This window comes from Corvus hawaiiensis, chromosome 27 (genome assembly GCF_020740725.1).
Source record: "Corvus hawaiiensis isolate bCorHaw1 chromosome 27, bCorHaw1.pri.cur, whole genome shotgun sequence".
Taxonomy (NCBI): Eukaryota; Metazoa; Chordata; class Aves; order Passeriformes; family Corvidae; genus Corvus; species Corvus hawaiiensis.
Window position 1 is genome coordinate 3,509,874 of NC_063239.1, and position 26,540 is coordinate 3,536,413.

Genomic DNA, 26,540 nt, shown 5'->3' on the forward strand with positions numbered 1-26,540 from the left:
TGCTAAATATATTTAAATACACCCAAGAAAAGCTATTACCATAACACACGTATGTGTGTTTGTCTCTGTAAATGGATATTGTCTCCAATTCACTTCTTGAATCTCACTTGAAAGGAAGAAGCATATTTATATGGCAGAATGATGGCCTAAAACATGAGACAACATTAAAACAAATATAAGGGAGAAAAGATAAAATAGCATACAGAAGAAAGGAACAAGCATGAAATACACACCTCTTCTTAAGAGAAACATATAGGGTCATTTAAATAGAAAAATTAAAGGACATTTAAAATAGGTGCTGCCGTTTGAGGAAGGACTAATACAACGGAGAGAAAATCTGAAATGCTGCTGCAAGAGTAGAGTCAAGTGCAAAGGCCAATAGCTTGGATATTAGTGAGGTATCTACAGGCTGAATTTTATGCAGTGATTATTGACATCTGGAAACCAATGCAAAAAAGCAAGGTGAGTATTATCTGGGGCTAGCATTCAAACCGAAGAAATTATCTTACTATCAGACATGCACAAGGTAAAAACTTCACAGAATGTCAACGGGAAATGCTTAGACAGTCAATTGTTAGTCCCAGAACTAACAAGTCCTCTAATCAGAGGATTAAAAGGACTCAAGATTTGTTAGTCACAATCAGAATCACATGCCAAGACTTCCTGACTGCAAACTCAGGGTGGTGAGGGGAAAGAGAGGCTCCGATTTCTTTCTCTGCAGTATAAACTCCCTTCACTTGCCATTGATTCAGGAACCTAGCAGTTCAAGTTACTGAAGTTTTCTTTACCCAAAGTTATATCCTGTGAGCTCTCACCTACATTTTGTTCCAGCCTCATAATTTTCAAGAAAATATAGGATGCTGTCTTGGGAGTGACAGATTATTTTACTCTATTTGAGATCAAAAGATATTTCTAAGAAGTCACAGACTTCCACAGCTGCTAAAGGAAGACACACCCCTCGAATCAAGAGCAAGCTAAAATCTTAATTCCTCTCACTGAAAAAAACCCTCGCATTCCACAATACTTTGATTCTCACAAAAAGTAAGGAACTTCAACATTGACTTTGATTTCTAGAAACAAAGTTACTTTGGGGATGAGATTTTTGTTAACATCTAAGTAATGTCTATGCATATAGGTAATTATTCTATCTTTAAATATTGTACACTGCTTTACTTCAAGATTAGCAGCATCCCTGTAAGAATGGAAAAGACTTCCGTTAGAAAATGTAAAAAAGTTTTTAACAGAATGCAGGGCCCCACATAAACATGATACCAGAGAAGACACAAAAGGAACTGTCAATGAGCATTTCATGCACATTACAGATCTCTACCTGATTCAAGGCTGCTACTTGTAGTTTACCCAGGATACCCGCAACAAGTTCAACTATGAAACCAAATCCTACTCAGTTTTTGAAACTTTACCACCTTGAGCACAAAATGAAGAGAACAAAAGAAGCATTCTACACATAAGTCTTCACTATCAAGATTCACTGCTCAGTATAAACTCTTGACAGTAAGATTTAACCAAGTCCCATGTTCTTGACCCATAGTCATTCCACGCTATTCTCTCTCCCTGCACTGTCTGCAGAGACACAGACCATTCTCACCTGGGCAGCCTTATACAGCAAGTGTGGCAAAACCCCAAACATATGCAGATAAAAGCTTTTCCAAACAGGTCTGTTGCTGAGAGACCACCCATACAAAGGTATCTTGAATTTGCAAAGCCAAGTGAAGTCAGTCAGAACATTTCATGGTTGCATATTTTGAAGAAAAAAAAACAATTGGTGGCAGCACAAAGCAAGTGCATCTACTTGTTCCTGAGATTGCACTAAATATTTTGCAGGCAGCTTAATGATTAGCAGCTTCTGAAGCTCAGTCATTGCAATGCTCAGCAGCAGAATTACTTTCTTTCCTTCCATGCACACCTTCAAGAAATTCACTGTAAGTCCAGACAAGTTCAGAGATCCAACACTACAATTAGAACGCTCATTACTAAATATCCAGAACTGAGTCTCAAAGACTGAGGAGAAACCTAATGCCTGGGAGAAGCTGTATACTGTTCATGAATTCTAAATTACGTCAAACCTATACAAACACTCATCTAAAGGCTGTATCTGACACCAGTTTTTCTGGACTTTTAAGATTAGATGGGACAGTTCAACAGAAATGGGGAGAAATGCGTAGAACTGGTAACTTCTTTTATAATTCAGAACACCTTTAGTTTTGACAAAATTTTCATTTTACACACTGATAAGTGGAGATAGAATGGTGACTCAGCTTACTGCTAAAGGTTCAAAAACAAGCAAAGATTCTAGGAAATGAAGGGGTCCAGTCTCATATTTTTAATAGCACTTGTGCAGGCATTTAACTTTGTACCAAGACCCATAATTTGTTCTATTCAGTTTTCTGAAATACAGTGAACTAATAGAGGTACTGGTAATTAAAAGTTTTAGTAATTCGTAAGTCTTCACAGAAACACGTTTGGAAGATTCTGTATTTTCAAACCAGAAGTCGTTCATGAATAAGTCCACAGACTGGTTAACTGACTTTCAAAAGTACCTCAAAACAAGCAAATATATTACAAATGGGATTGTGTTTCCTACTCAAGAGTCATTCTTCTTGGACACCCTTCTCCCTCCTTTCTTTTCCATCTCACTACAAGTCCAGATTTACCACAATAGCAGTAACAATGGGGAGACTGCCAGATTCTTGAACAATGAAACAAGCAGTAAGTCACAACTTCTCATCCAATGCCAGAAGCAGTATTAGTAGCTGCTCAAAGGAAAGGTGTTCGTACAGTCAGAAAAATACTGGCGAGGACAGAAAAATTAAGTCAGATTTACACACGAAATACAAAGGAAACCTAAACAGGTGAACTAGAGGCCAACATGACTTAACTCACTAGGATAAATGCAGTTTGAAATCCTTGAACAAGTAAATACCCACCTACTTCACAAAGACTGAAGGACTCAGCAGTCTGTCACACATAGTGTTTGTTCACCAGATTTTGTTGACTGAATGTTTGAATTTAAAATTTTAAGAACATGGAACCTATTTTTCAACTACAATGGCAGTACTTCATTTAATAACTATTGCTTTTTAACTGTTTTTTCCACCACCATTACAACTTGAGATGAAATTGCTGGGAAACTAGGAGAAAAGCAGGGACAGAATGACCTGTCTCATTCTCTCTGCTGTTTCTTCCCTTCCTGTATAACAAAGCTAACACTGGAATCAAACTGTTGTTTCTTTATCAACATTCTCCATCATCCACTCTCCTCCCTGTCTGACTAGCCTTTAAAGCTCTGTAGTAAATACAATTCCTTTATTAACCAAACTTCAGAGAGATGTCATTCCATATCTGTAAATAATCTACCGGACAGAAAGGACTGACAACAGGGATCCAGCCACCGTATTGGACTAGTCTCCTCCGTTTTAATCTGTTATCCTATACTCAGCTTCTGCTGAAATTGTGTCAGAGAACACTGTTAAAAAGACTTCCTCCACAGCAGTATCCATTGACACAGGTACTCATCACAGCATCTGATGTCTTCCCACAGTGACAAGCTTTGCCTCTAAGTTGCCATGACTCCAGACACTGCCAGAGCCACTCTTGGTACCATTCAGCCCCATTCCACGCTAAATGCATCAGTTCATCGCATCCATTCACAGGTGCCCATGGCAATAACATTTAGGACCTGCTTACATTTGCTCAATTACTAAGAGCTACTTCACCTGTTCACTAATCGAGTGAATAAAGTTCAAAGTAATTTTTTAGCACTTGGGTTTCCAGGGTTACACAGTGTACAGATGGAGGCCATCTGTTATCAACCACAAGGTGTTTTTTAGACAGAACTACAGACTTCTCTTCCCCAGAAGCAGCTGGAAGAGAGTGAATCCTAATCTTCCTCCAGCTGGGAGCCCGAGCTTGAAGAGCGCCCTTGGAGAGATGGGTGAGCTCTCAATATATAATTACAGTGTTCTGGTTGCAGATCATTTATGTACTCCGCCCCACACAAATCAATCCACAAATAACTTCTGTACCAGTAATTGCACAGTTCTTTCATTTAAGACATGGAATTAACAATTATTAAAACAGGCACAATATAGCAATAGTTATCGTATGCTTAAAGGCCTTCAAAACAACTATGATGCCCTCAAAGCATACAAACTTTCTAGAAAGACACAAGAAGTTTTGCTTCACGTGAGTTTACGAGTGCACACTGGGATCTAGAACTACTACTGGCAAGAGGGAAGGCCTGAAGGATGCTGCATGTATAACAGCCCGGAGTTAAAGTGATTGATAAGTACCTACAAATGTAAATAGCAACACAAAACTAGGAAACAGACACGCCTTAAGGAACATGCAAGACAGCAGCACAGGGAATCTGTGTTAAATATTACCCCTACTTTTCAGCCACAGAAGTTCCTCTTATTTTTTTTTCAGGAAGCACTTCCATTTTGGCTTTATACCCTCACCTGAACTGCAGGATAATACTAAGATACTTACTTAAAGGTTGCTACAGCCACAGACAGTTTTAACTGACATAAAAGACAGTTTCAAGGACAGTGCAAATGGAGCTCAAATAATATCACCTGTATTTTCCTTCTAATTGAGGAAGAAACAGTCCTACTGTTGTCCTGAGATCAAATTTCAGATGCTCTGGAAACTTCCAACACATATAGCAATTATTTCCACTTCTCCTTCAGTGAGCTGATACGTTATTGTTGGGTTTTTTCAATAATAATGATTTTACAGAAATTCTTACAGCCTTTTAACCTGTGTTCTGTAACAAGTGTCAACAAAACAAAAGCAGAGCAAGCTATCTTTAAGGCATCCAGCCTTAAGACCTGCAACTTACTACAGCCTAAGTTCCTCACGACGGTGCACCAGGAAAGAGCTCTTTGCTCTTAAACGTTATTAAATATTACTGTGTTGTAGTAGTCTCATAGGAGTGCAGTAATTTTTGCATTGTAGTAATTCTATAATAACTATTTAACGGTTGTGCTGGTTTTGGCTGGGATAGTGTTAATTCTTCTCATAGTAGCTGGTATGGTGTTGTGTTTTGTAGGATGAGAATACTTTGGATAACTCACTGATGTTTCAGTTGTTGCCGAGTAGGACTTACACCAAGTCAAGGACTTTTTAGCTTCTCACCCCACCCACAGTGAGGAGGCTGGCAGGCACAGGATGCTGGCATGGGACACAGCCGGGACAGCTGACCCAGCCTGTCCAAAGAGATATTCTAGACCATATGGTGTCATGCTCAGTACATAAACTGGGGAGAAGCTGTCTGGGGGCTGCTGCTCGGGGACTGTCAGGCCATCAGTTGGCAGGTGGTGAGCAACTGCTTTGTGCATCACTTGTTTTGTATATTTTAATTATTTTACCATAGTTGTTATTATTTCCCCTTTATTTTCTGTCTTATTAAACTGTCTTTATTTCGACCCATGAATTTTACTTTTTTTTTCTTCCAATTCTCTCCCCCATCCCACTCTGGGGGGGGGAATGAGAGAGAGGCTGCATGGCATTTTGCTGTCTGATGACAATAGTCTTTATTAACTGCAGCCATGTTGCAAAAGTCATGCATGCAAATGGTAAATTTAATTTTCATTTGTTAGATATTTTACTACTATTTTTGATAAATAGAACATGCAGGTAGTGAGATAACGTATTTTAGCATTTTGGAGTAGCAGCTGCAGCATTTATCAAAAGCTACTGCATTAATAAGGTAACACAGTTTGCCTTAAGTTTTATTCAAGTACTACATTTGTATCTCCCACATATTCATTAGTTTTTCACTAAAGCTAGTATTCAAGCTGTGGCTGAGTTTCTTCTTCTAGTTTGACCACTGTACTACTAAATTTTAAAATCATGCTAAATGATCCCAAAGGAAGATATACCCTGCAGAAAAGACTGTCATAATACACAGTCATAATTCTTCTATACCTCAAAACCATTAGTTTTGTAGTGACTAAAAGACATGATTAAAATTTTCAGCATGTAGCTAATATACCATGACCTTTATTTATTACCTAATAGTATTACCTTGTGCTCATCATCTCATGAGTATTGCCTTTTTTCACACTAAGTACCAAAAATTTTAAAAAGAGATGCTGTTCAGCTACACTTTTGTACATTGCCAATACAGTATCACTTGAACTACTAGGCACCATAGCCATATAAATAAACGGTGGTGTATCCACTTTCAGGAACTGTTCAGGAAGACAACCCCCAGCTTTTTTTTTCTTTGCAATGGCTGTGGCAACCTCTGGCCAGAGATGCGTTGTGTCAGTGTGAATAATACTAACTTCCTAAATCATCTCTACAGCACTTGCCACAATCAGAACAAACAAAAAATCAACCAAACAACACACCACCATGAATCCCCAAGCTAAAAATTTAATCGAGTGGTGGTGAAAGACCCTAAAAACTTTCATCGAGATACTTGCACCTTTTTCTTTCTGAATACTCATGTCAAGCCTTTCTATTCCCAAAGACATCTCAACAGCCAGCATATGTTAAAACAGGAACACTGATGATTCTGTTTCGCTGAAAAAAAAAATTTTGCCCCTATCTATCTAAAGATACATGACATTCATTTAAGGGTAAGTCATAGTTTCCAAAGCAGCACCAAAGAAATTTTTCGCCTGCCTCAGAAAAAAGCATTTAAAAAAATAAAAATTAGTAAGAAGTTTCAAGAAACGAAACTGTTCCTATGAACCAATACTAGAAAACAACAATTTTTCATCAAGAAAAAAACCCCACAAACTTCAAAAAGTAAAATTCCTGTTTCAGTCTGCAAGTGCAGCAACTATGCAGAAGGAAACAGAAGGCACCATCATACTTTAAAAAAATCTTTCATGCATATTTAATCAGGGGTTTGCTACAGAAACTACTGTTACGGTATTTTAGCTTCTAAAATAACTGCAAAGAAAGGAAAGGCCACTTCCCTAAAGCCTATGCATGCATGGTGCTTGAAACTCGAATTTAAGACAACTCTGCTTTTGTCAGCCATTGTCACTATCAGATAAGCAACTTTCAGCAGTGAGCTCTGCCCATCAGCAGGATTTTTTTTCTGTTTGCTTGTTTTCATCCAAGTAGCGTTTTTAGGCTAGGGATTTGAAAACCATAATGTCAGCAGCACGCCATTACTACCCAGTAAACCATGACAACTTGCCAGGATTTTTGCCCTTGAACGCTATAATCTGGTATTCACAGAACATCGAGATGAAAAAGAAGATCTGAAAAAAACAAGTAATATTTACTAAACAAAGCTTCTGTGGTGCTGCGTTATGCTAAATTTGGTTAAAACACTTGAGCCTCAGCTTTATAGACCTCCTGCAAGGTATTCAGTTTTATAACACACAGTAAAAGACCCAGAATTGAATGTTCACTTCCAGGCATCTAACAAAGTGAAAACACTATCAGACAGGTAACTAAATGCAGCTGTGTGGATGCTACATTTAAATAAATGAAAAAATATTATTCCTTTAAGATTCATATATTTGGATCATATGATAAATGGAGAGTTCTTAAATGTATGTTAAAGATCAAAACAGTGTAAGGACAGAAACTTAACAGCAGCAAATGAGACAGTTCATAAGGATTTCTCAGATTTGGGAGGTTGAACTTTTTTGTTCATGTTACTGCCAGTGCTCTTCTAAGAATCAAGGGAAACATCGTCACAATGCTCCCAAAGAATTTGTACCAAGTATACTCCATTGAAGAAAAAAAAAAGGAAGAGAAAAAAAATCCCTCACCACTCTCAAGCACCCCGTAAGTCAAGCAAATCACTACAGCACAGTATGTCTCCTGCACCTGCATAAACTGGTTGAGATTTAACAGAAAGTAGTAGAGTGAAGGTCATTGCAGTGTCTGCACGGAAAAAACAACCAACCAAAACCAAACCAAAACCAAAAAATAAACTGTCTTAAAAATCCTAGAAAACAGGAACTCTGAGCTACCACTGACTTGCCAGTCAATTAATGCTGGCAGAACCTACATGTTTTAACATCGTATCTTCAAGATTACTTCAGAAACCAGTATGAAATTTGGCCTGAGTTACACAGCACAGAGATGGTACATGAAGAGCAGAAATCTAGGGTTAAACACAGATACACACAGACACAAAAGAACCAGAAGAATTTATTGAAGAAATCCCTTGCAAAATTTATATTTTTCCGAGGGGACAAAAAACAAATCCCAGACTAAATTCAGTATTTGTAGCAGCTCATACTACCATTCACCACTCTGATTCATAACATTTTAAGAAAAGCGCAGGGAACAATTCATCTCAAAGAATATCAAGCTGCTCCTGAGTTTCAGCACATTACAAGAAGGCTGATTAGGTTGTGAAACATACTGTGTTAATAATATGCACAGCTAATATTATCCACTGTTACCAGCACTCTCAATCCAGCCACCTCATGTGCCAGGTTTGTTTATATCCAGTTTTCATAACATTTTACAGCTATATTGATTTCATTGTAGATAAAGTTGGAGACTTACATAGGAGACATTTGTAGACAAAACACTTGAAAAAAGGACAGAGGAAGCTGCTGGAATTTTCAGCATAGTAATACTTCCTACGTTACGCCAGCCCACAGCACAACACACTGACAAATTAAGTACTGTGTCCACAGTAAAGCTCCCACGCTTAAATTAGAACTTCAGAGAAACTTTACTGGTGATAAAGCAGCTGTGCAGATTTTAGTTTCTTTAGGAAGAAGACTCCTACAGCAGTTTTAAGTCTTCAAATCCTAATAGATCATTAAAGCATCTCTCACCTGAGAGTGAAGCTGACTTCAAAAACCATGAGCAGGACACATCCAAAGAACTCATCCCTGAACAGGATATTTACAACAACCAAGTATTTCCCATTCTGCTGAAAAATCTATCTCTTTAGGATAAAAAAGAGTAACTTCACATTCTTGATGTCCTAGAGAGTAGTAGCGCAAATAATACGAATCACTGGCAAATTGATCTTCAATAAACAAAGACTAGCTTCTGGTTTTAACTCTGCATTCACAGTAACAGAAAGAATAAAAATATACTGACTGGGCATGAATTTCACTCCCAACAACTTCATCTTGAGGTTGGAGTGGAGGATCAATGACCTTAGGCATGCAGAAGTATGGCAGAAAGGAGGGGGAAACCACAAAAAATAAGAGAAAGCAACAGAAAAAATATTTCGGTTTCTATCAAGAACTCATATTTTCAATGGGGGGGAGGGGAGGGGATAAAGGGTACAGAAGTCCCTGAGTGCTCTTTCCAGCATTTCCATGATCTCCAGATCATAGAATGGTTTGGGTTAAAAATAATCCAGTTCCAACCCCCCTCCCACAGATAGGAACATCTTCCACTGGACCAGGTTTCTTCCTATTTCACACCGAAGTGGTTCTGGGACAAAAAGTTGTCTGCTCATTATGAAGAAAGCCTCTAAGACAGCATTAGGTGGCAATTGCTAATTAGTCCTTCACTATGTTACCTGAACTCAAATACAAAGAAGAAATGGCAGTCACATAAAAGTGTGAAAGAGATCATTTCAAGTGTGCTTTGCAAATCCACCTCACCTTCAAGACAGAAGGCTTACTTCCTACGTTTTGCTAACACACCTACAGTAAGCCTGTTACTATACATTCAGTTCCACTGCACAGAAGCATTGTCAATTCCCCACAGCAGCTCATCTGCAATTTTCTGGTCCAAAGTACAAATTACAATCCATTACATTTCCTCTCATGCTTACAAAATTGGATACAATGGGATCCTAAATACACATTAATAACTTCTAACATACCAGATGCAAGATCACTGGCCTCAAACTGCAACTCTGTATTGATACATTCCATCAATCATAAGAAAATGACCATGCAAAAACTGGGTCTTACCTTATCCTTTTCATGGGGAAGGAGACACACTGGAGGGAGACAGGAAAGAGACTCAAAACTCTCCTTCCCATCAGCATTAGTGGTTGCTTTAGTGTTGAGTTGGTACAGAGGTCCATCCTTAAGGAGCCTACCATGGCCAACAGCACGTTTGACAGCTAATCGTAATTGCTGGTGAAAAATGGAGGCAGCGCTACCCCCAAATAATGCAGACACATCTTTCTGACCTTTCAGAAAGCGCTCGATGTTCTTCAAGGATGAGCCACTAGACTCAGCCAAGCCCTCAATTGCCCGTTTAATAAGTTTATTCCAGTCCACATTTGGTTTACCATCCAACTTGCCATGGTTCCGAGGCTTCGGAAGTGCTATTCTCCCAGGATTATCAGGATCCTTGTAGGAGTTGAGACCCTTGTTGGAGACTTTTAAAATAGTTCCATCTTTAACACTCAACTCTAACTGTTCCAGAACAGTTTTGCGGTCCAAACCATGCGAAGACGACACTGCATTGCATATCCTCTCCTCTGAAGGACGCTGTTTTTGCTTCTTTACCTTTTTGATTGCCTCCAAAATCCACTCTGTATACAGCGGGTTGGCGAGTTTTACCATGGTGAAAAATTCTGTATATCCATAGAGTCGTTATCCTTTATCCTGATGCTGAACGAGTTTCAAACGATGAGAAAACAGATCCTCGAATGATGGGAACCAGCTAACCATAGCATACACGTTTTCTGTCCTGAATTAATCCTCCTTTCTCAAACATTATTTGTTTTCACACTGAAGAGAAGAAAACAAAACAATTAGAAACCTCTATACTCTTTCCAATAAATCCCATAACAGCTTCACAGAAGGTTTTTCCACTAAAGTATAAAGATTTCAGCATTATCTCACCTGAGCTTCTGGTCTCACAATCAAAAGAATTCTAATGTTAGGCCTGGAAGAAAACAAGAGACACATTTAAGAAAAAACAGTTATGAAGAAAAGAAAAAAGAAAAGAAAAGAAAAGAAAAGAAAAGAAAAGAAAAGAAAAGAAAAGAAAAGAGCAAACAATGTTAATTCATTAAACACATAGCAGAGTTTTAAGCCACTACAGTTCCGAAACACTGTAGTAATACTTCAGGTTTTATCTTCACTACTAATAAAAGTATACTTTAGCACTAAAATTACTCCATGCAACCTCGAGAAAAGCATCCTTTTCATTTTGATCCATCAGTCGGTATGCATTCTATACCAGGTTTTGTATCACTGCTGGGCACGACATATATTAATATTTGGAGAAAAAAAGAAAACCACAACAAACACCTTAAAATAGCAGCAGCGCTCTTAATTTTTACACATGGAAGACACTGCCTGAAACTCCAATAGAAAACAGGAATAACTAAGACTCTTGAGCAAACAGCAAGAAACTTTCAGAGCGCTTTCAGGAGTGTCATCATAGGTCTGTTTCCCTTCTGTGAAGAAAACCTACGACAGTTGTTCCATAAAGGAAAAAAGTGAAGAAACACAGCTGGAGATTGTAATTAAATGCTCTACTTTTAGAGGCCATAGAAAAAAGAATACAACATAATTTTCATTATTGATGAGGCACACTGAAAACACCTGAGGACAAAGTAACAGGTGACCATACACAGCATAAAAGGAATGCTTATGACACTGCTAATTAAAGGTGCTGGTGAAAGGGTATGAGGCTCTACTTCAGAGCCTTAGTTAGTTATCTTTAAAATAGCTTTTTCTGAGTGTGATAACTGTCTGCTCTGCTGAAGTTCTACTTCAGGAGTACACTAGTACACTAACTGAGAAGCATCTGCAAACTGTTTATCGCAAGAAATAACAATTTTCTTCAAGGGCAGGTTTAGACAAAACTAAATCGACAACACAGTTATCCTGTTCTCTCTAGTAAGTACTAAAGAATTTATCAACACAGAACACATTTGCATACAGATATCAGACTCAATAGCAGAGTTCCACACAGCCTGTACTGGAAAGATTCTGAACGACTGCTTAAACTAGAAAGGATGCGGTGCTTGCCTAGAGTTCTTTTATTCTGCGAACAACAGATGCAAAGGGAAACATGGTCCTCGACACCTGCCCTCCTCGCAAAGCAGAGATGCGCTCCCGCGGTGCCCCTGCCCGCCTGGATCCCGAGGCCCGGAGGATTCCTTCCCCTTTCCCCAGCAGAGCTCCGGCGCAAAGCGTTATGTAAGCGTCCGGCCAGGCCGGGGCGATACCGGGACGGTCCCAGTGCCGGTGGGTCACTCGCTCGCTCGCTCTCTGCGTGACAAGCGACCCCTGCACCTGCTACCGCTCGTCCCCATCCCCACCGCGGGCGGGTCCCGCACACGGCGCCCGGAGGAGCGCACTGCCTCAGCACAGAGACTCGCACCGGCGAGATCGGGAAAAGCGGGGCGCAGGCCGCAGCCGCGGCAGGCAGCCGGGCCCCACGCAGCTCTCCGTCCTCCCGGACACGGGCAGTGCAGCCCGGCCAGCTCCTCACACTGGCACGGCTGGGCCCGCACCCGCCTCAGCCGCGCTCTCTTGCGCCAGACACTGAGCGGACCTCAGCTCGCGGACCCCCGGCCGCTCCGCCCGCCTCACCCGCGCCGTGCCGCGGCCGCCACCTCCCCGAAGCGTGGGCCTGGCGAGCGCCGCGGGAGCGGACGGCGGGGCCGGGCCTGGCGCAGAGCGGCGGCGGGGCCGGAACAGGCCGCGAGCCTGGAGCGCCCAACGGGCCTTCCCCTTCCCCAGGCCACGAAGCTCGCAAGCCGCCTGTCCCCGACTTCCTCGGCATCAACCACCCAAGGCGGCGCTGCTCCGCCAGCGTTACTTACCGAGGCCCGCGAGCGCCGGGACCCGGGAGGTGAAGGCCGGACGGCGGCGAAGCCCGAAACTGACACGGCGGCCATCTTGGGCCCGGCGCGCTGCGGCGGGGGGAGGGGGGGGCGCGAGGTGGAACAGCCTGCGGGGGGAGGGGGTGGCGAGGCGGCGGAACAGCACGGCGGGGAGCAGACGGCCGCCGGGGGGCGCTGTGGAGCCACAGCTGCGCCCCCGCGGGCGGGGGAGGCGGGGCCGCTCTCGGGGCCGCCCGAGCGGAGCGGAGCGGAGCGGCCGCGCCCGCCCAGGGCCGAGTGAGGGAAGTGGCCGGGCCGGGCCGGGCAGGGCAGGGCCGGGCCGCGGGACTGAGCATCGCCGCGCTGGGCCGTGCGGGGAGGCGGCGGCCCTCGGTAAAGGCTGACTGGAAGCGCACTTGGGGGGGTAGCGGCTGCAGACCTGGGCGTCTCGCTGTGGCTGTGCGGAACTTCCGCGCTCCAGGAATGCGGGCTGCGGCCGCCGGAGGCTCCGGGCGCCGAGAACCGGGCAGCGTGGTGGGATGGCTCGGGCTGCCGGGAGCGCGCTGGCCACGGATACCCGTACCCTGAAAAGAAGGAAATTCCTCTCCTAGGCTTAGTTAAGCTTGCGCTTGAAACCGCGACTCTAGGCTTTTACTGAAGAGATGTGGAATTCTTAAACAACGATACCGTTTAGCTCTGTGAGCGGGTACTCTTTGCCTGTGCCTCTTCATCTGTGCGCGAATAAGGATTTTGAGCTAGACCACTACAGCTGCTCTATCCTTGGCCATCTTTGCCAGGTAATTTGTGTAACTTTCTGACGTATTTTACAGTGTAGAGTAATAAATAATACCCTGTCAAAACATTAGCTGTCCCACGTGACAGTACCCTGGGAGCTCGCTGGGTACTTCGGTCTGGCTGCACAGAGCTGGCTGTTCCTCGCAGACGTCAAAAGGGGCCTGTCAGAGGTGCAGCCTTGGCTCGCTCACACCACAGGTTCTCCTCGGCTCTGCAGAGGTACAGCGTTCCACTGGCATGCGCTGAACCTTGGCAGACATGAGCAAAGAGCAGACTCTCATTTAAAAGAATTCTCTCTTAGCTTATATTTAATTGAAAGAGTCTCATTTTGTTATGCATACTGTATGGCTGTGTGCTGCATGCAATTCTCCCACCTTTTGTAACCTCTGGCTCAGCTTACCAGTTGTGTTTTCACATTATAGACTTTTTCACCATTGCCTTAAAGGACAACTATCGTGTAAAGTTTTGTGTGAGCTTCTGTTCCTACAAAAAAAAAAATCTTAAGAAATGCTCTAGAGACAGAGTTGATAAAACAAACACGATGTTTCTGAATGGCTTTGTTTAGTGTCTTAAGGTTAGAAATTTCTCTTTTGAGCAAGAGTAATTACTTTGATGTTTTAACAGTAAGTTTTTCAGTGTGAAAGTTAAACGTTCCCAGTGAGTTGCTTATTAATTGAAGCAAACGGAGTTTGAGGTGCTGTTTTGCAAGGTACCGTACAAACAGTTCCGTTTCTGCCGTGTAGACTGCAGAGGTCTGGCCTTTTCTTGTCAGAGTTGGGTTCTCTCAACAGATTAATCTTCTCACACCTCTTCCCAAGTCTTCAAGGCTTCCAAATTATAAGGCTGTCTTAAATTACAAGGTTGTGGTGCTATATTCAGAAAAGCTAATAGAGACATAAATGCAATTTCCAGTTGAGAAAATAAAGCAAGACTAACAGGATGCAGTACGTAACGGTGAAACCCAACTGTGTTCCTACAACAGTGTCAATCCGTAGACTCTATTCTGTTTCAGAATTGGCAGTAGGTTATTAATAGCAACCTTGCAAAACTAATTGGTTTTGTAGACTATTATAAATAAAAAATGGCCTGTTTTCATCAACTCTGTCTTGTATTTTCACAGCACAAGCTAAAAGTTAAATCATCAGAATTTCTGCATATGGCAAACTACAGATGGTAAGGAATTGTTTTATCATAAAGACGATGATGTTTTGGCAGCACCATTTTGTAGCACTGCTCTTTGACTGTGCATAATTTTCTCTTGAGGTTCATATAATGAAAGTAAAGTACCCTTCAACTGAGCAGTTTTCAGGCTGTCCTTAAGTTAACCAGCAAAACTAAATTCTGTTCTGGCAGCATATTCTGTCATGTTCCCCTTTAAGTTCCAGTTTCTACAAGCTCCCAAACCATTGTGCAGACTTTCAGAACAAAGCATGGTGTAATGGTTTGGAAGCAGCTAGGCTTCCCTCAACAACCTTTTCCACTGGTGTGCAGAAATAGTAAGTTACCATATGATTGCTTTTGTATGAGCACCAATCTTCTTGACAGCTAAGAAAGCTGAAGCAACTGTAGGAAAAATAGGAAAGTGACAACATAATAAACTGGATAAAATAAAATTTTGATGATGGGTAAAGGCAGTCAGAGGGAAATGACAGGATTTAAATAATGTAATATACTGTCAAAATTGAATTGCATTTCATGAGACAATAAAGAAATGCCTGTATTGAAAAGACATATCCCATGACTGTTGATTTTAAAGTCTAGGTTAAGAACAGAACCATATTGTGTTTGATGAAGAACCCAATGTATTAACGCTTTATGTTGCCTGTTTAACTATGTTCTGCTGCTTTCTGTCTGTGATATCTATATGATTCCCAATAATACAATTTCCTCATAGGCTGATACAATAATCTTTACAGTGCCTTTGTGTTAAAAGTAAACTGATTATATTAAAATAATAATTACTTTAAATTTAGAAGTGATGTAATTAAATGACAAATTGCTGCCTCTGTGTTGCTCTCAAATGTGTAATTCATCACAGTAATTTAAGTTAGACATTTATAAACATTATTTGATGTTTAAAAAATGCATTTGTTACAAATAATTACCATAAAAGAGAAATTAATATATAGGTCATTTCTCCTTCATTATTTTACTGCTATGGCGAAAAGCGCATCTAGTCCAGGTAGAATTACCTAATGCTTTAAATAAGGATGTATGCATACAGTAGTACTGAAAGGTAGTGTTAGAGTAAGTGAACTGATCTGTGTCCCATTTTTGGGAAAAAACAGCTACAGTGAATCAATAGAAATAAAATATATCAACTCTGAACTGGGCCTTTTTTTGCATTCTGACATAATTTTTCATGTCTTCCAGACTTTGGGATATCACCACTTAAAAGATTTGCCCACGATCATGGAGCACAGTTGGGTGTGAAATCTCGGACCTCAGTCTCTCCGTGCTGGTACAAGTCTGACCTTCCCTCCCATGTAAGAAAGGCTGTGTGCTCAGACAGCTTGTTTAATGGGATACAAAGGACTGCTTTTCTGTTGTTTCTGTATGTTCCCAGCACTGTAGTAGAAAAATTATTTGTCATGGCATGTCTTACTCAGAAGTCCTGGGATCTGCTATATAAACATGAAACACTAGTTCTAATTATGCAAAGGAATAATTTGCTAGAGAATTTAGGTAAATTTGGCGTGACAATTGTTTTCATGCCAGCTGGATGTTTTCTGGCGTGTTACTCCGTGGTGAACGAACCAGCAAAATAATACAGAGAAAAACGTTCCCCTAGCTGCTCCTCCCCGCACGAGCCGGGTTATTTCCACATTTCATTGACTATACTCAAGCTCCCCTCTAGAAAAGGCACCCCTAAACGCCGATGAGGAGCCGGCGGGGTAGCCGGGCCGTGAGCCCTCCCCGCCGAACGAGGAGGAACGTGCAGCGGCCTCCGTGTGGGACATCCCCGGGTCGCGATGGTGCCGCCTGACGGGGGCGGCCCTGCGCAGCTCCGGGCCTGAGGACCCCACGCGGGCCGGCCCCACGTCGCCCCCTGTCAGGTGTGTAACGGCGGGGGGGAGGGACGGACTCGGTCGCGGGACAGAGACATGGGACACAGGACACGTGGCAGGCGGGGCGCTGCCGGGGCGATCCCGTCCCCGCCACGATCGCCGTCCGCCCGCTGCCGGGATGGCTGCGGAGCGCGCCGCTTGGCCGCGTCACGAGGCGCGCGCCTCGCCGGCCTGCGGGGCGCGGGTGTGCGCGGGCCGCCCAATCGCAGCGCCCGCTGCAGGGGCGCGTCCCGAGCGCTGCGCGGGAGGGCGCCTGTCCGCGCGCCGGGGGCGGGGCTGCGGCGGCCGTGCTGCGCGCGCGGGGGGCGGGGCCTGTGTGGGGAGCCGGCTCGGGGGTTTTGCTGCAGCGCAGCCCGGCCCCGCCGCAGCCATGATCCACAGTCTGTTCCTGATCAACGCCTCGGGAGACATCTTCCTGGAGAAGCACTGGAAGAGCGTCGTCAGCCGCTCCGTCTGTGACTACTTCTTTGAGGCGCAGGAGCGGGCCTCGGAGGCGGAGAACGTGCCGCCCGTGATCCCCACGCCGCACCACTACCTCCTTAGCGTCTACCGCCACAAGATCTTCTTCGTGGCCGTCATCCAAAGCGAGGTGCCGCCGCTCTTCGTCATCGAGTTCCTGCACCGCGTCGTGGACACGTTCCAGGTACGGCCGAGGAGCGTGGGCCCCGCTGGCTGGAGCGGAGGAGCCTCGGCACGGCCGCGCTGCGGGGGAGAACGGGCGGGCGGCGCAAAGAGCCCCTCTGGTTCGCAGCTATTAGTTTTTTGTTGTTTCCTATCCCTTAATTTTCATCCGGCGTTTGTGAGGATATAGACAGGGCTTGCCATAGTCGGGAATTTACTGCCTAGCATTACGATGGATTCGGGATCTACCTGTGCTCACAGGATGAACCTTTCAGCAATCAGTATTTCTGTTCTGCACTCTTTTCTGCTCTGGGAACTGTGAACTAAGACCAAACTGGCCTTGTTCTCACAAAGAGCTTTTGCAATTCATAGCCACGTGCTTTAATCAATTAGTGACAACCTGCGCTTACATCTAGTGATGCTTCTTGGAAGCTTCCTAAAGGAGTGAGTTGCAGGGATTGCCCAGAGTAGTCCCTCTGTACTATGGTTGACATGACTTCTGATCTGTTTAGGAAAACGTTAAAGATGTCTGCCTTCCGCCTGCCAACAACAGGATTGTGTTGTCTGGATTTGAAATGTCTTGTGACCAGCATCTTGCGAGAATACAGGAAATGTGTGTGCTTGGCCAAACAAGTATCATGGGAGTGTTTGCTTCCAAGATGTCAGTCAGAACCTGCCTGTATTCTGAGTTATGTTTCTCTGCCTTTAGGGAGTGGATTGGCTGTTCAGGCCAGCAGTGGATTGTGTCAGGCTCTTAGGTCTTATTTTTTATGAGGGTACGAGGCATGAGTGTGTCGTCACTGGCTTAGATGTATATTAAAATCTGATATGTCTGAAAAAGAGTGTTTGTAATGCAGAACTAGGATTTCTCTACTGTCACAGTATACGTATACTCATTCTTTATGCAAAATGCCTGATCTCTTTAATTGCTGTAAGTAACTAGAAGCTCAGGTTTGTGTTTATGCATGTGCCCTTGCTCTCTTCTGAAAGATGCTTGAAGTCCACATAGAAAAAGACAGTAAGTAAGTGTTTGATTTTAAAAATTGCTGAATTAGTTGGGACTGCTAATGCGGGAATTTGCCACCTTACTGGAGCAGTGGCAGAGGTGTGCTCAGAGTTGTCCATGTCTGTGGGAGTGGTGTGTCTGATGTGCTTGTAGTAATACAGGGAATTTCAGTGTTGTTTTGCCTCCTCCAAGAAGGGGCTCAATTTTTTCCTATGTGGGAGGGCACTGGACTGAATGATCACTAAGATTCTCTTTCAGAGATTGTTGAGTAATTCTTTCTTTTGCACAGGATTATTTTGGTGTCTGTTCAGAGGTAATAATCAAGGACAATGTTGTGGTGGTTTATGAGGTGCTGGAGGAGATGCTGGACAATGGCTTTCCATTGGCAACAGAGTCTAATATTCTTAAGGAACTGATAAAACCTCCTACTATTCTGCGAACAGTCGTCAACACCATCACAGGTACAGGGAAACAAGAAGAAGATAAACTGGGGAGTCCAGGTGGCAATATTTCTGCATAAGTAAATTAGGACGTGGGTGAAGAAAATTTATGTTGTCCCATACCACTCATGCAGCACAGGTATATTTAGGGAGTCACGTGTTACTGCTTTGCTTTGAGGTTCCTTCCAATTTCAGCACCAGCTGCACTTTGGTTTTACATTTTGTTTTGTCTGATTTGGGGTTTTTTAACCTAAAAAACGTCAGATTACATTTTCAGTTACAGCCATTGACATGACTTCCAGGATGAGTTAGTTTGATGTGAGTTTACACATCCCCATGTGTAGACACTTCCCCATGCATTACCGTGGTATGTTTTAGAGCTGGGTGTAAGAGAGATGTACATTTCTGGAGTACAGGGAGTCTGGAAGAGTAACTGCTCTCCTACAAAGAAATAGAGGTTCTCAGGGATTAATTACAATTAAGCTCTGTGAGGGCAAGGACTTGTTCTGCACCATTGCCTAACTTCTGTGGTTGTTGATTCCCTTTCTTTTTCCAGGAAGCACTAATGTGGGTGACCAGCTTCCCACTGGACAGCTCTCAGTGGTGCCTTGGAGACGTACTGGTGTAAAATATACCAACAATGAGGCCTATTTTGATGTGATTGAGGAGATAGATGCAATCATTGACAAATCGGGTATGAAAGTTGCTTGTGGCTAAGACGAGGATAACTTGTCCTGGTAGTGCCTGAAGAGAGAGTTAGGTTTTCAAATAGGCGCACCTTCATCCAAGTGTGGGAAGCTGTTCCTATTTTTATTCTGGAATGTTGCTAACTTGTATGTGCTATTCAGTCAAAAATTTTACAGAGGCACCAAGATTTTCACTTGTCCTTGTTCTTGAGGTCTCATAAGCAATTCTATACTGGGAAAATAGAAGATGAGTAAAAATTGTGCATAGCACTTTCTCTTTAGTATTTGTGCATCTTAGTCTTGTTAAAATTGGGAGCTATTTTCATTGGTCATTAAAATGGACATTGCTGGTGTCCATGGTTCTTAATTGAGTGAATCTTCTAGAGGACTCATTGGGAATGATAAAAATGTTGAGCAGGCAACATAATGAGCCATGACATTGCATTAAGAAAATAGATTTCCTTCCTCCTCACCAGTAGTTTTTCCACTTCGGGATTTTTTGACCAGGTTCACATAACCACCTGTGTTTACTTTATTGTTACAGGTTCCACGATCACTGCTGAAATTCAAGGGGTGATTGATGCTTGTGTCAAGCTGACTGGGATGCCAGACCTTACCCTCTCCTTTATGGTAAAGCTCAAGGATGCATCTTTACTTAAGTATTTTGAAAGGGCTTTCCCAGCCCTGCTGCTAAGATTGCAGTCTCGTGATGATGGATTCCAGTACATCAGAATCTGGGTATGCCAGACGAAAAGAGAAAGAAATGACAATGGGAACTCACCAGGAAGTTCAGCAACTTAGAGCCTGAAAGGGCTTTTTCAGATTCTTTGTTTAAAAGCACAGGTAATGTGTGCTGTGACTAAGTTTTTGAGATACAGTGGTGCTTTAAGCAGACATCCGGAAGGGCCTTCTCTTTTATGAGTATGCACCAATGCAATTATGTGACATGACTAAGTTTTATGAAATAGGATTTTAAATATCCTAAAAAAGGATAGAGGTTATTGAGTACTGCTTTCACATGGATATAGCAGCATCAGACGTGTCTGAATGGAGACACCTTCAAGTGGTCAAGAGTGTGTCAAATGGTAGGCCCTTCATGGATAAAAGATTGATAAGAAGAGGAGGTCATTTTAAGTTGTATTGCCTTCACAAACCTTGTGACTTTCTTTTTGTTTCAGAACCCTCGGTTATTGGATGATGTCAGCTTTCACCCATGTGTGCGTTTTAAGCGCTGGGAGTCAGAGAGAATACTCTCCTTCATTCCACCTGATGGAAATTTCCGCTTGCTGTCCTACCACGTCAGTGCTCAGAAGTAGGTGATGAATCTGGTGCTGTGAATTACGAAATTTGGATCTTTCTGGCTAGGAAGAGGATAAAAGAAGGAACTTCTAAAGATGAAGTGGCATGTTGAGCCAAGTGAAGTAGAGGTGCATGGTAACTTGCATGTGTCTTTTTTTAAATTACATGCTTTCTCCTTGTTTGGAGCAGTGATTCTATAATTTCTTTCTGGTTAGCCAACATTTTTCAAAGACTACTAGCAGATAAACAAACTAGAGAGGGAAAGAATTAGGCAGAGTAATCAAGCTGTTGATTTCATATGTTTATAAAACTTTTTGGAATAAAACAAGGTAGTTTGGTGCTCCTCTTGGGTTTTTGACATCTCTCTTAATAGAACTGCAAGTTCTTGTCCATGTTTGCACTCTTTTCTTGAAGCAGCTTGCCAAGTACTGTTAGGGGTTATGGGTGCTGAAGAATTTTGCTAGACCTTTGTCAGATTTATCTCTAGTAGATGAAAAGGAGTGGAAAACGCAACTGAAAGCACAAACATGAAGTTCAAGTGCTGCTGCAGTGCCAGGAACTACTTGACAGCCTGGTTGTGACATGCAAAAACATTTCTCATCCTTTTCTCTAGCCTCCTGTTTTATTGGATGTAGTTTCCTGTTCTGATAAAAAAAAATAGGAATCAGCAAGCTTGATTACAAAAAGTGTAATTAAGACTTTGGAGTGGAATCCTGACTTTGCTCCTAGCTCTTTGCTCTAGATGGGTGTACGATTTCCTTCTCTTTTAAGCAAATATGAAGGCAAGAGATTGACAAGGACTTTGTGTTTGCATCTTTATTCTAGTCTTGTGGCAATTCCTGTCTATGTTAAGCACAACATCAGTTTCCGTGACAGCAGCTCACTGGGACGGTTTGAGATCACGGTGGGGCCGAAGCAGACTATGGGGAAGACTGTAGAGGGAGTGATGGTCACTAGCCAGATGCCAAAAAGTGTCTTAAATATGACCCTTACACCCTCCCAGGGAACACATGTCTTCGATCCAGTTACAAAGGTAAGAGGAAAGAGAGAAATTAGATAAATTTTTAAAAAAACCTTTCTTATACTATCAGAAAATGCAGTCAAGCTGTTCATGCTTACGTGAACATTTCCATGAACACTGCTTTGCTGAAGGCAGTATGTTGGGATGAGAACTTTTTCTGAACAACTGCATACTAGGAGTTTTCTTAATCCCCAGAACAAATACCTTAGTGTGTGAGTGGATTGTAGTTCTGGCTACTTGGTGTGTGAAGAAAATCCAAGCACTGGTCTTATATGATGGGACATCTGGTGAGTGGCTTACAAACGTCTGCATATCTAGTTGTCATGCCCAGTGATGCGTGTTGGTGTTTTGCAAACACTAAGGGTTGGTTAATGGTTTTCATTTGGTTTGGGGTGTTCTGGTTTTGTTGTTTGAGCCTGAGGAGTTAATTTTTTTCTTCTTGCAAAGTTTAAGCTTATGGGCTTACCCATGGGGCCTTTAGCACAAATAGTGGAAATATTCACAGTAGGCTTTTGGGGAGCCTCATGGAAAGAGAGGGAGAACAACGGTTCTGTGGTATCTGCTCCTTAGTCCTGTGTCTGGCTGATATGAAAGGCAAGATACCAAGAAAAAGACATTTTTCACAGAGAAACATTAAAAGCTGTCATTGGAAGGGGACTCTTCTTTAGAGGGGGTTAACAGCATTTGAGTTTCACTCCTGCATTTTCTGTTCCTTAAAGTTACTGTCATGGGATGTTGGGAAAATAAACCCCCAGAAACTGCCAAGCCTGAAGGGGAGTGTGAGCCTGCAAGCTGGGACATCGAAACCAGATGAAAACCCCACCATTAACCTGCAGTTTAAAATTCAGCAGCTGGCTATATCTGGTAAGTGATTGTGAGGTAAAGAAGTGGAATGTTCTCTGCTGTGGCAGTGCTCATTCTGCATGTAGCTGAAGTAACTTTGCAAACCTTTTGACGTACGTTCTACCTGAAACGTGTTCTTCAAGCAAAAAAGTTGTCTGCTTTGACGACAGATATATGGATTTGTTCTTTCTGGTGGTCTGTGAAACAACTTACACATACGTTTCCTTGCATTTTGTGCTTACAGACCTATAAAGAGATTTAGGGTGTGGATGGGTTTGTAAAGAATGATTCTAACAGCAGTTGACAGCTTTTCTCCGTTCTGTCTACTGCTTGCTAAAACCTTGCCTGTGCTTTTTGCACCGCTAGTACAATCTTCTGTCCCTTTATCCCAAAGGTCTGTCAGCTTTGTTTGTGGCAGCAGTCAGTCTTACGGTGTGTTTGTTTGCCTTTAGGACTGAAGGTGAATCGCCTGGACATGTATGGGGAGAAGTACAAGCCATTCAAGGGGATAAAATACATGACTAAGGCTGGCAAGTTCCAAGTCCGAACCTAGAGGCTCCTGACAGTGAGGAAGAGCACTTTTCCTGTTTCCTCTGTCCCAGGCTGTTGGATGCAGCCTCTTATCCCATCCATCTATTTAGGGTTGCTCCCTTGTCTGTAGTAGCATGAGCTACATGCTCAGAGTGCTGGAAAACAGGGAAAAGTAAGGTTGACCTGAAAACACCTCATCCCTACCTGAGTCTGAATTATTTGGAACAATAGCAGATGGGAGAGGTGCTCTGGTCCCTTAGGATTAGCGAGTCAGCTATGTAAGCTTGTATCACATTTATTTTGCTGTCTTAGAGGAAATTCTAGGGATTTATGGCCTTTTGTAACTCCTCTTCCTTGTATTTTGGTTGGCTTTTTATCCCTTTGTAGATGTTACAAAGTTGAATTTCCACAAACTTCAACTCCAGCGCAATGATCCAGCATCTGCCTTTCTGTATCACTGGGTGTTAGGGTGGAGAGCTGTATAGTTCTTGCCAACAGGGAGACCATCTAGCCATTCTGCCTCAAAAGGACTGGAAGAAGTGGAAGGGTAGATTGTTCCACCCAGGATGGAAAGTTGAGAAGCCTGAGATTGGGGATGGTGCCACAAAGGGAGGAAGGGAAGAAGTGCATTCTTTCTCTAGATATTTCATAAGGCATCCTGGTCATCAAGTATCTTGAGTCTCTTGAATACAGACTTGAAATACATTCAAATCTTGTAACTGATGGGCGGTGGTATCTCCATGTAATTCTGCTTCTACTCCTATTTTATCAGTGTTTGAAGGTAGGAATTCTCCTAGCTTATTTGGGGAATCAGAAGAGACAGATAGAGGAACTTTTGTACAGACAGTACTGATGGAAATTGAAGCTGTGGCTACGTGAAGATAACCACTGTCCCAGTAACTTGTTGGAACCTCTTTTTGCCTCTGCTTGCCTACTGCAAATGAAGGTGATACTGCTGTTTCCTGTTCACTCATGTCTTTCTTTGAGATAATTGTGACCTGGTACCTTTGTAGTGTTCCTCCTGTCCTACCTCATTTCAGTTCCTGTACCAATCAGGTGCTGTGCAGATGGATTCAAACCTACACCAGATTTTTCACTGGGATCATCTCTTCCTCAAGAGCTGTTGCTATATCTGCCCATTCCAGCCTGTGGTACATCCCTCTGTACAGCAGAAATAGGAAATGAGAGGCATCTGCTCTGTTCATATTGTCTGTAACAGGCTCTTTAGCCACTACATGCCAATGTGTTTTCTCTTGGTAGCAGAACTTGCACCTAAGCTGCTGTACACGTGACCACACACGTGTGGCTGTGGAGTCCAGCATGTACAGTTCATGCTTGTGAACAGAACAGGGTGACCCTAGACGAAGGATAGCATTCATTCCAGCTTGCATGTGGTGGATACTTGCAGTGGATGAGTGGCATCTTGCTTGTGGAATTGCAAGTTCTGGTGCAACTGAAGAATTCCATAGCAGGTGGCATTCTGCTGAGGTGACATTACCGCTGAGCATGTTCAGTGCAAACAAAACCTTCAACAAGGATGTCAATAAAATTAATTTTTACATGTCATCTGTGTCATTTCAGAGTGGTTTGTGCAGGCTTTACAAGAAATGGTATTTGACGAGGAAGGTAAATTGTGCCAACTGCATTGTGCATAGTGGGTGCCTTAGGGAGATAAATATCTTTATGCAGTTTGCATTGTAAACGTGGGACTAAGTCACTGTCTGAAAAGCTAAAATTAATTACTTTCTTGGTAATTTTTCTTAGTGTTTGCCAAAAGGAGTGCTGAGCATTTCCTGGAACCTCAAATGAAAATGTCTTTAGGAATGCAGCTGAACCATTTTTGTTTACTGGGTTGGGTATCATGCTAAGGGCAGTGCTTTGATTATGAAGACAATTAAATACCTCATCACCTTCCTGCTCCTCAAGTACTAATACTGTCCTTTGGCTTTGTAGCTTTGATTTTTAAAGAATCTTTTATTCACTGCTGAAGTGATTCATGTTACTCAAGATACTGAAAGGTTTCTTATATACATAAGGGCATCTGGCCCTTATGACATACCAGTCCGAGATGGCTGCAAGTTCCTGTGGAAGATGAAGTAGGGCAGAAGGGGGAAATGCGGAACAACATCAATGACAGAAGTTGGACATAAGAAGGATTTCTGGGGGGGGAAACATGAGATGCAGCTGTGCACTTCAGTTCCAACAAATGCTGATGTTGACCTGGGTTCTGAAACTACTTGAGTATGACAATATCAGCTGCAAAGTCAGATGAAAGGAAGCAGGCAGATGGCAGTAGTTACTCCTGGACCTTGTCTCAAGATGGTGCTACTGTGTGCTGGAAGAGGACCAGTAGGGATAAAAACCGTGTAAGAAGTGGAAAAGTTGATGAAAAAATGGAAACCATCTCAAGGACTTTTTTTTATCACGGTGGGATGTAATGGGTAAACAAGCCAGAGAAAGGCAGTTAAATGCACGGAGCTAGGTGGCAGCAACTTCTGAGAAATGAAATGCAAGTTAAAGTAAGGCTGGAGAATACTATTGGACCGGGATTTGGTAAATCTCCCAGATTAAGGACCTATTACAAAATTAAGGATAAAGAAGCATTTGTAAAACTTTGGGGTTGATTCTGGGCCATTCTTTCGGTCAGCTACAGAGAAGATGTCTCAGAAGACAGACAGGATGGAAGGAACAAACAAGAGCAGACAGCAGCCAGGGCTTATCTAGCATTCTTTGTCAACTTGCATATTTCATATAATGGCATTTTCCAAGAATTGGTAATAGCTGTGAGGTAAAACTGTTCTCTGCAGCTTGCATTTTCGTAGGTTCTATTTTTCTAAAAGAGATCAGTGTCAGGTGTGGTTCAGTTACATTTTATTGGTGGCTGTTAGGTCGCATTGAGCTCAAATACTGTATTTAATAGACCGTTTGAATTGCAAAACAAAAGTTGCCTTCCTGAGGACACTGACTCGTGTTACTCAGTGAAATAGTTTAGACTGTTTTACAGGCAGGCTTGGGAATGCCAGGATAGCAAGGCACAAGAGCACTTGGAAGTGGGCTTAGGGGAAATGAAGGGAAATTAATTTGTATTTTTTTCAGTGTTAAAATAAAACTAGCAACAACAACAAAAAATCACACCAAAAACCTAAACTGTGACTCTTCATTAGAAAACATTTTCACCTTCCACTGGCTGGAATATGAGACTTGTTGCTGAAGCTAACTGGACTTTTACCGCTGCTCCTCTGAGGCCGCTAGAGAAGATCTCTTTGAGGTCAGTTTCTAAGCTGGTAGCTAGAAAGTCACAGGACATTTGTAAAGTTGCCATTTACAAAACCCCTTTGAGAGAGTAATAGACATCTTACCAAATCTCTCTTCTATACCTACTTATATAGTAAGATTCTTTATTTGAGTAGTTGTCGTGCTAGTAGGTTATCAGAGAGCTCCTTAAAAACTGTGAGAGTAAACATTTGGAGTCACAATGTTTTGAATTTCCAAATACAACAGTCTAGCTTGCTAGCTAC

The 26,540-nt window shown here is 42.6% G+C and overlaps 2 protein-coding genes and 1 long non-coding RNA gene across 4 annotated transcripts in view; 2 read left to right on the forward strand and 1 right to left on the reverse strand.

Moving 5' to 3' along the window:
• The window catches only part of KAT6A (lysine acetyltransferase 6A), a 39,259-nt gene extending 26,444 nt beyond the window's left edge, over positions 1-12,815 (reverse strand). Inside the window, exons 1-3 of one of the 2 annotated variants that reach the window (XM_048287392.1) lie at positions 12,713-12,815; positions 10,776-10,818; positions 9,891-10,661 (exon numbers count right to left, since the gene is read on the reverse strand). In XM_048287392.1, the coding sequence (XP_048143349.1) occupies positions 9,891-10,493 (603 nt within the window). In that variant the 5' untranslated portion in view covers positions 10,494-10,661; positions 10,776-10,818; positions 12,713-12,815. The remainder of the gene's footprint in view (positions 1-9,890; positions 10,662-10,775; positions 10,819-12,712) is intronic. The other variant, XM_048287393.1, reaches the window with a different exon arrangement.
• A 160-nt stretch (positions 12,816-12,975) lies between these two features.
• LOC125317548 lies at positions 12,976-16,212 on the forward strand. The gene is made up of 3 exons (XR_007200111.1): positions 12,976-13,509; positions 14,628-14,680; positions 15,881-16,212. It is a non-coding gene; the product is annotated as an uncharacterized LOC125317548 (long non-coding RNA).
• A 664-nt stretch (positions 16,213-16,876) lies between these two features.
• On the forward strand, positions 16,877-24,588 carry AP3M2 (adaptor related protein complex 3 subunit mu 2). The gene is made up of 8 exons (XM_048287374.1): positions 16,877-17,218; positions 18,492-18,663; positions 19,199-19,336; positions 19,873-19,958; positions 20,507-20,640; positions 21,453-21,660; positions 22,368-22,512; positions 22,944-24,588. Exons 1-8 carry the CDS (start codon positions 16,946-16,948, stop codon positions 23,042-23,044), a joined length of 1,257 nt encoding a protein of 418 aa, XP_048143331.1. The 5' UTR covers positions 16,877-16,945; the 3' UTR covers positions 23,045-24,588.
• The last annotated feature ends 1,952 nt before the right edge of the window (positions 24,589-26,540 follow it).

What these genes read in the sequence shown, in the direction of transcription:
- AP3M2 (XM_048287374.1), top strand. Translation starts at nt 16,946, where the DNA reads ATGATCCACAGTCTGTTCCTGATCAACGCCTCGGGAGACATCTTCCTG. An exon ending in AGTCGTCAACACCATCACAG is followed by an intron (nt 18,664 to 19,198) that starts GTACAGGGAAAC and finishes TTCTTTTTCCAG; the next exon opens with GAAGCACTAATGTGGGTGAC. An exon ending in TCAGCAGCTGGCTATATCTG is followed by an intron (nt 22,513 to 22,943) that starts GTAAGTGATTGT and finishes GTTTGCCTTTAG; the next exon opens with GACTGAAGGTGAATCGCCTG.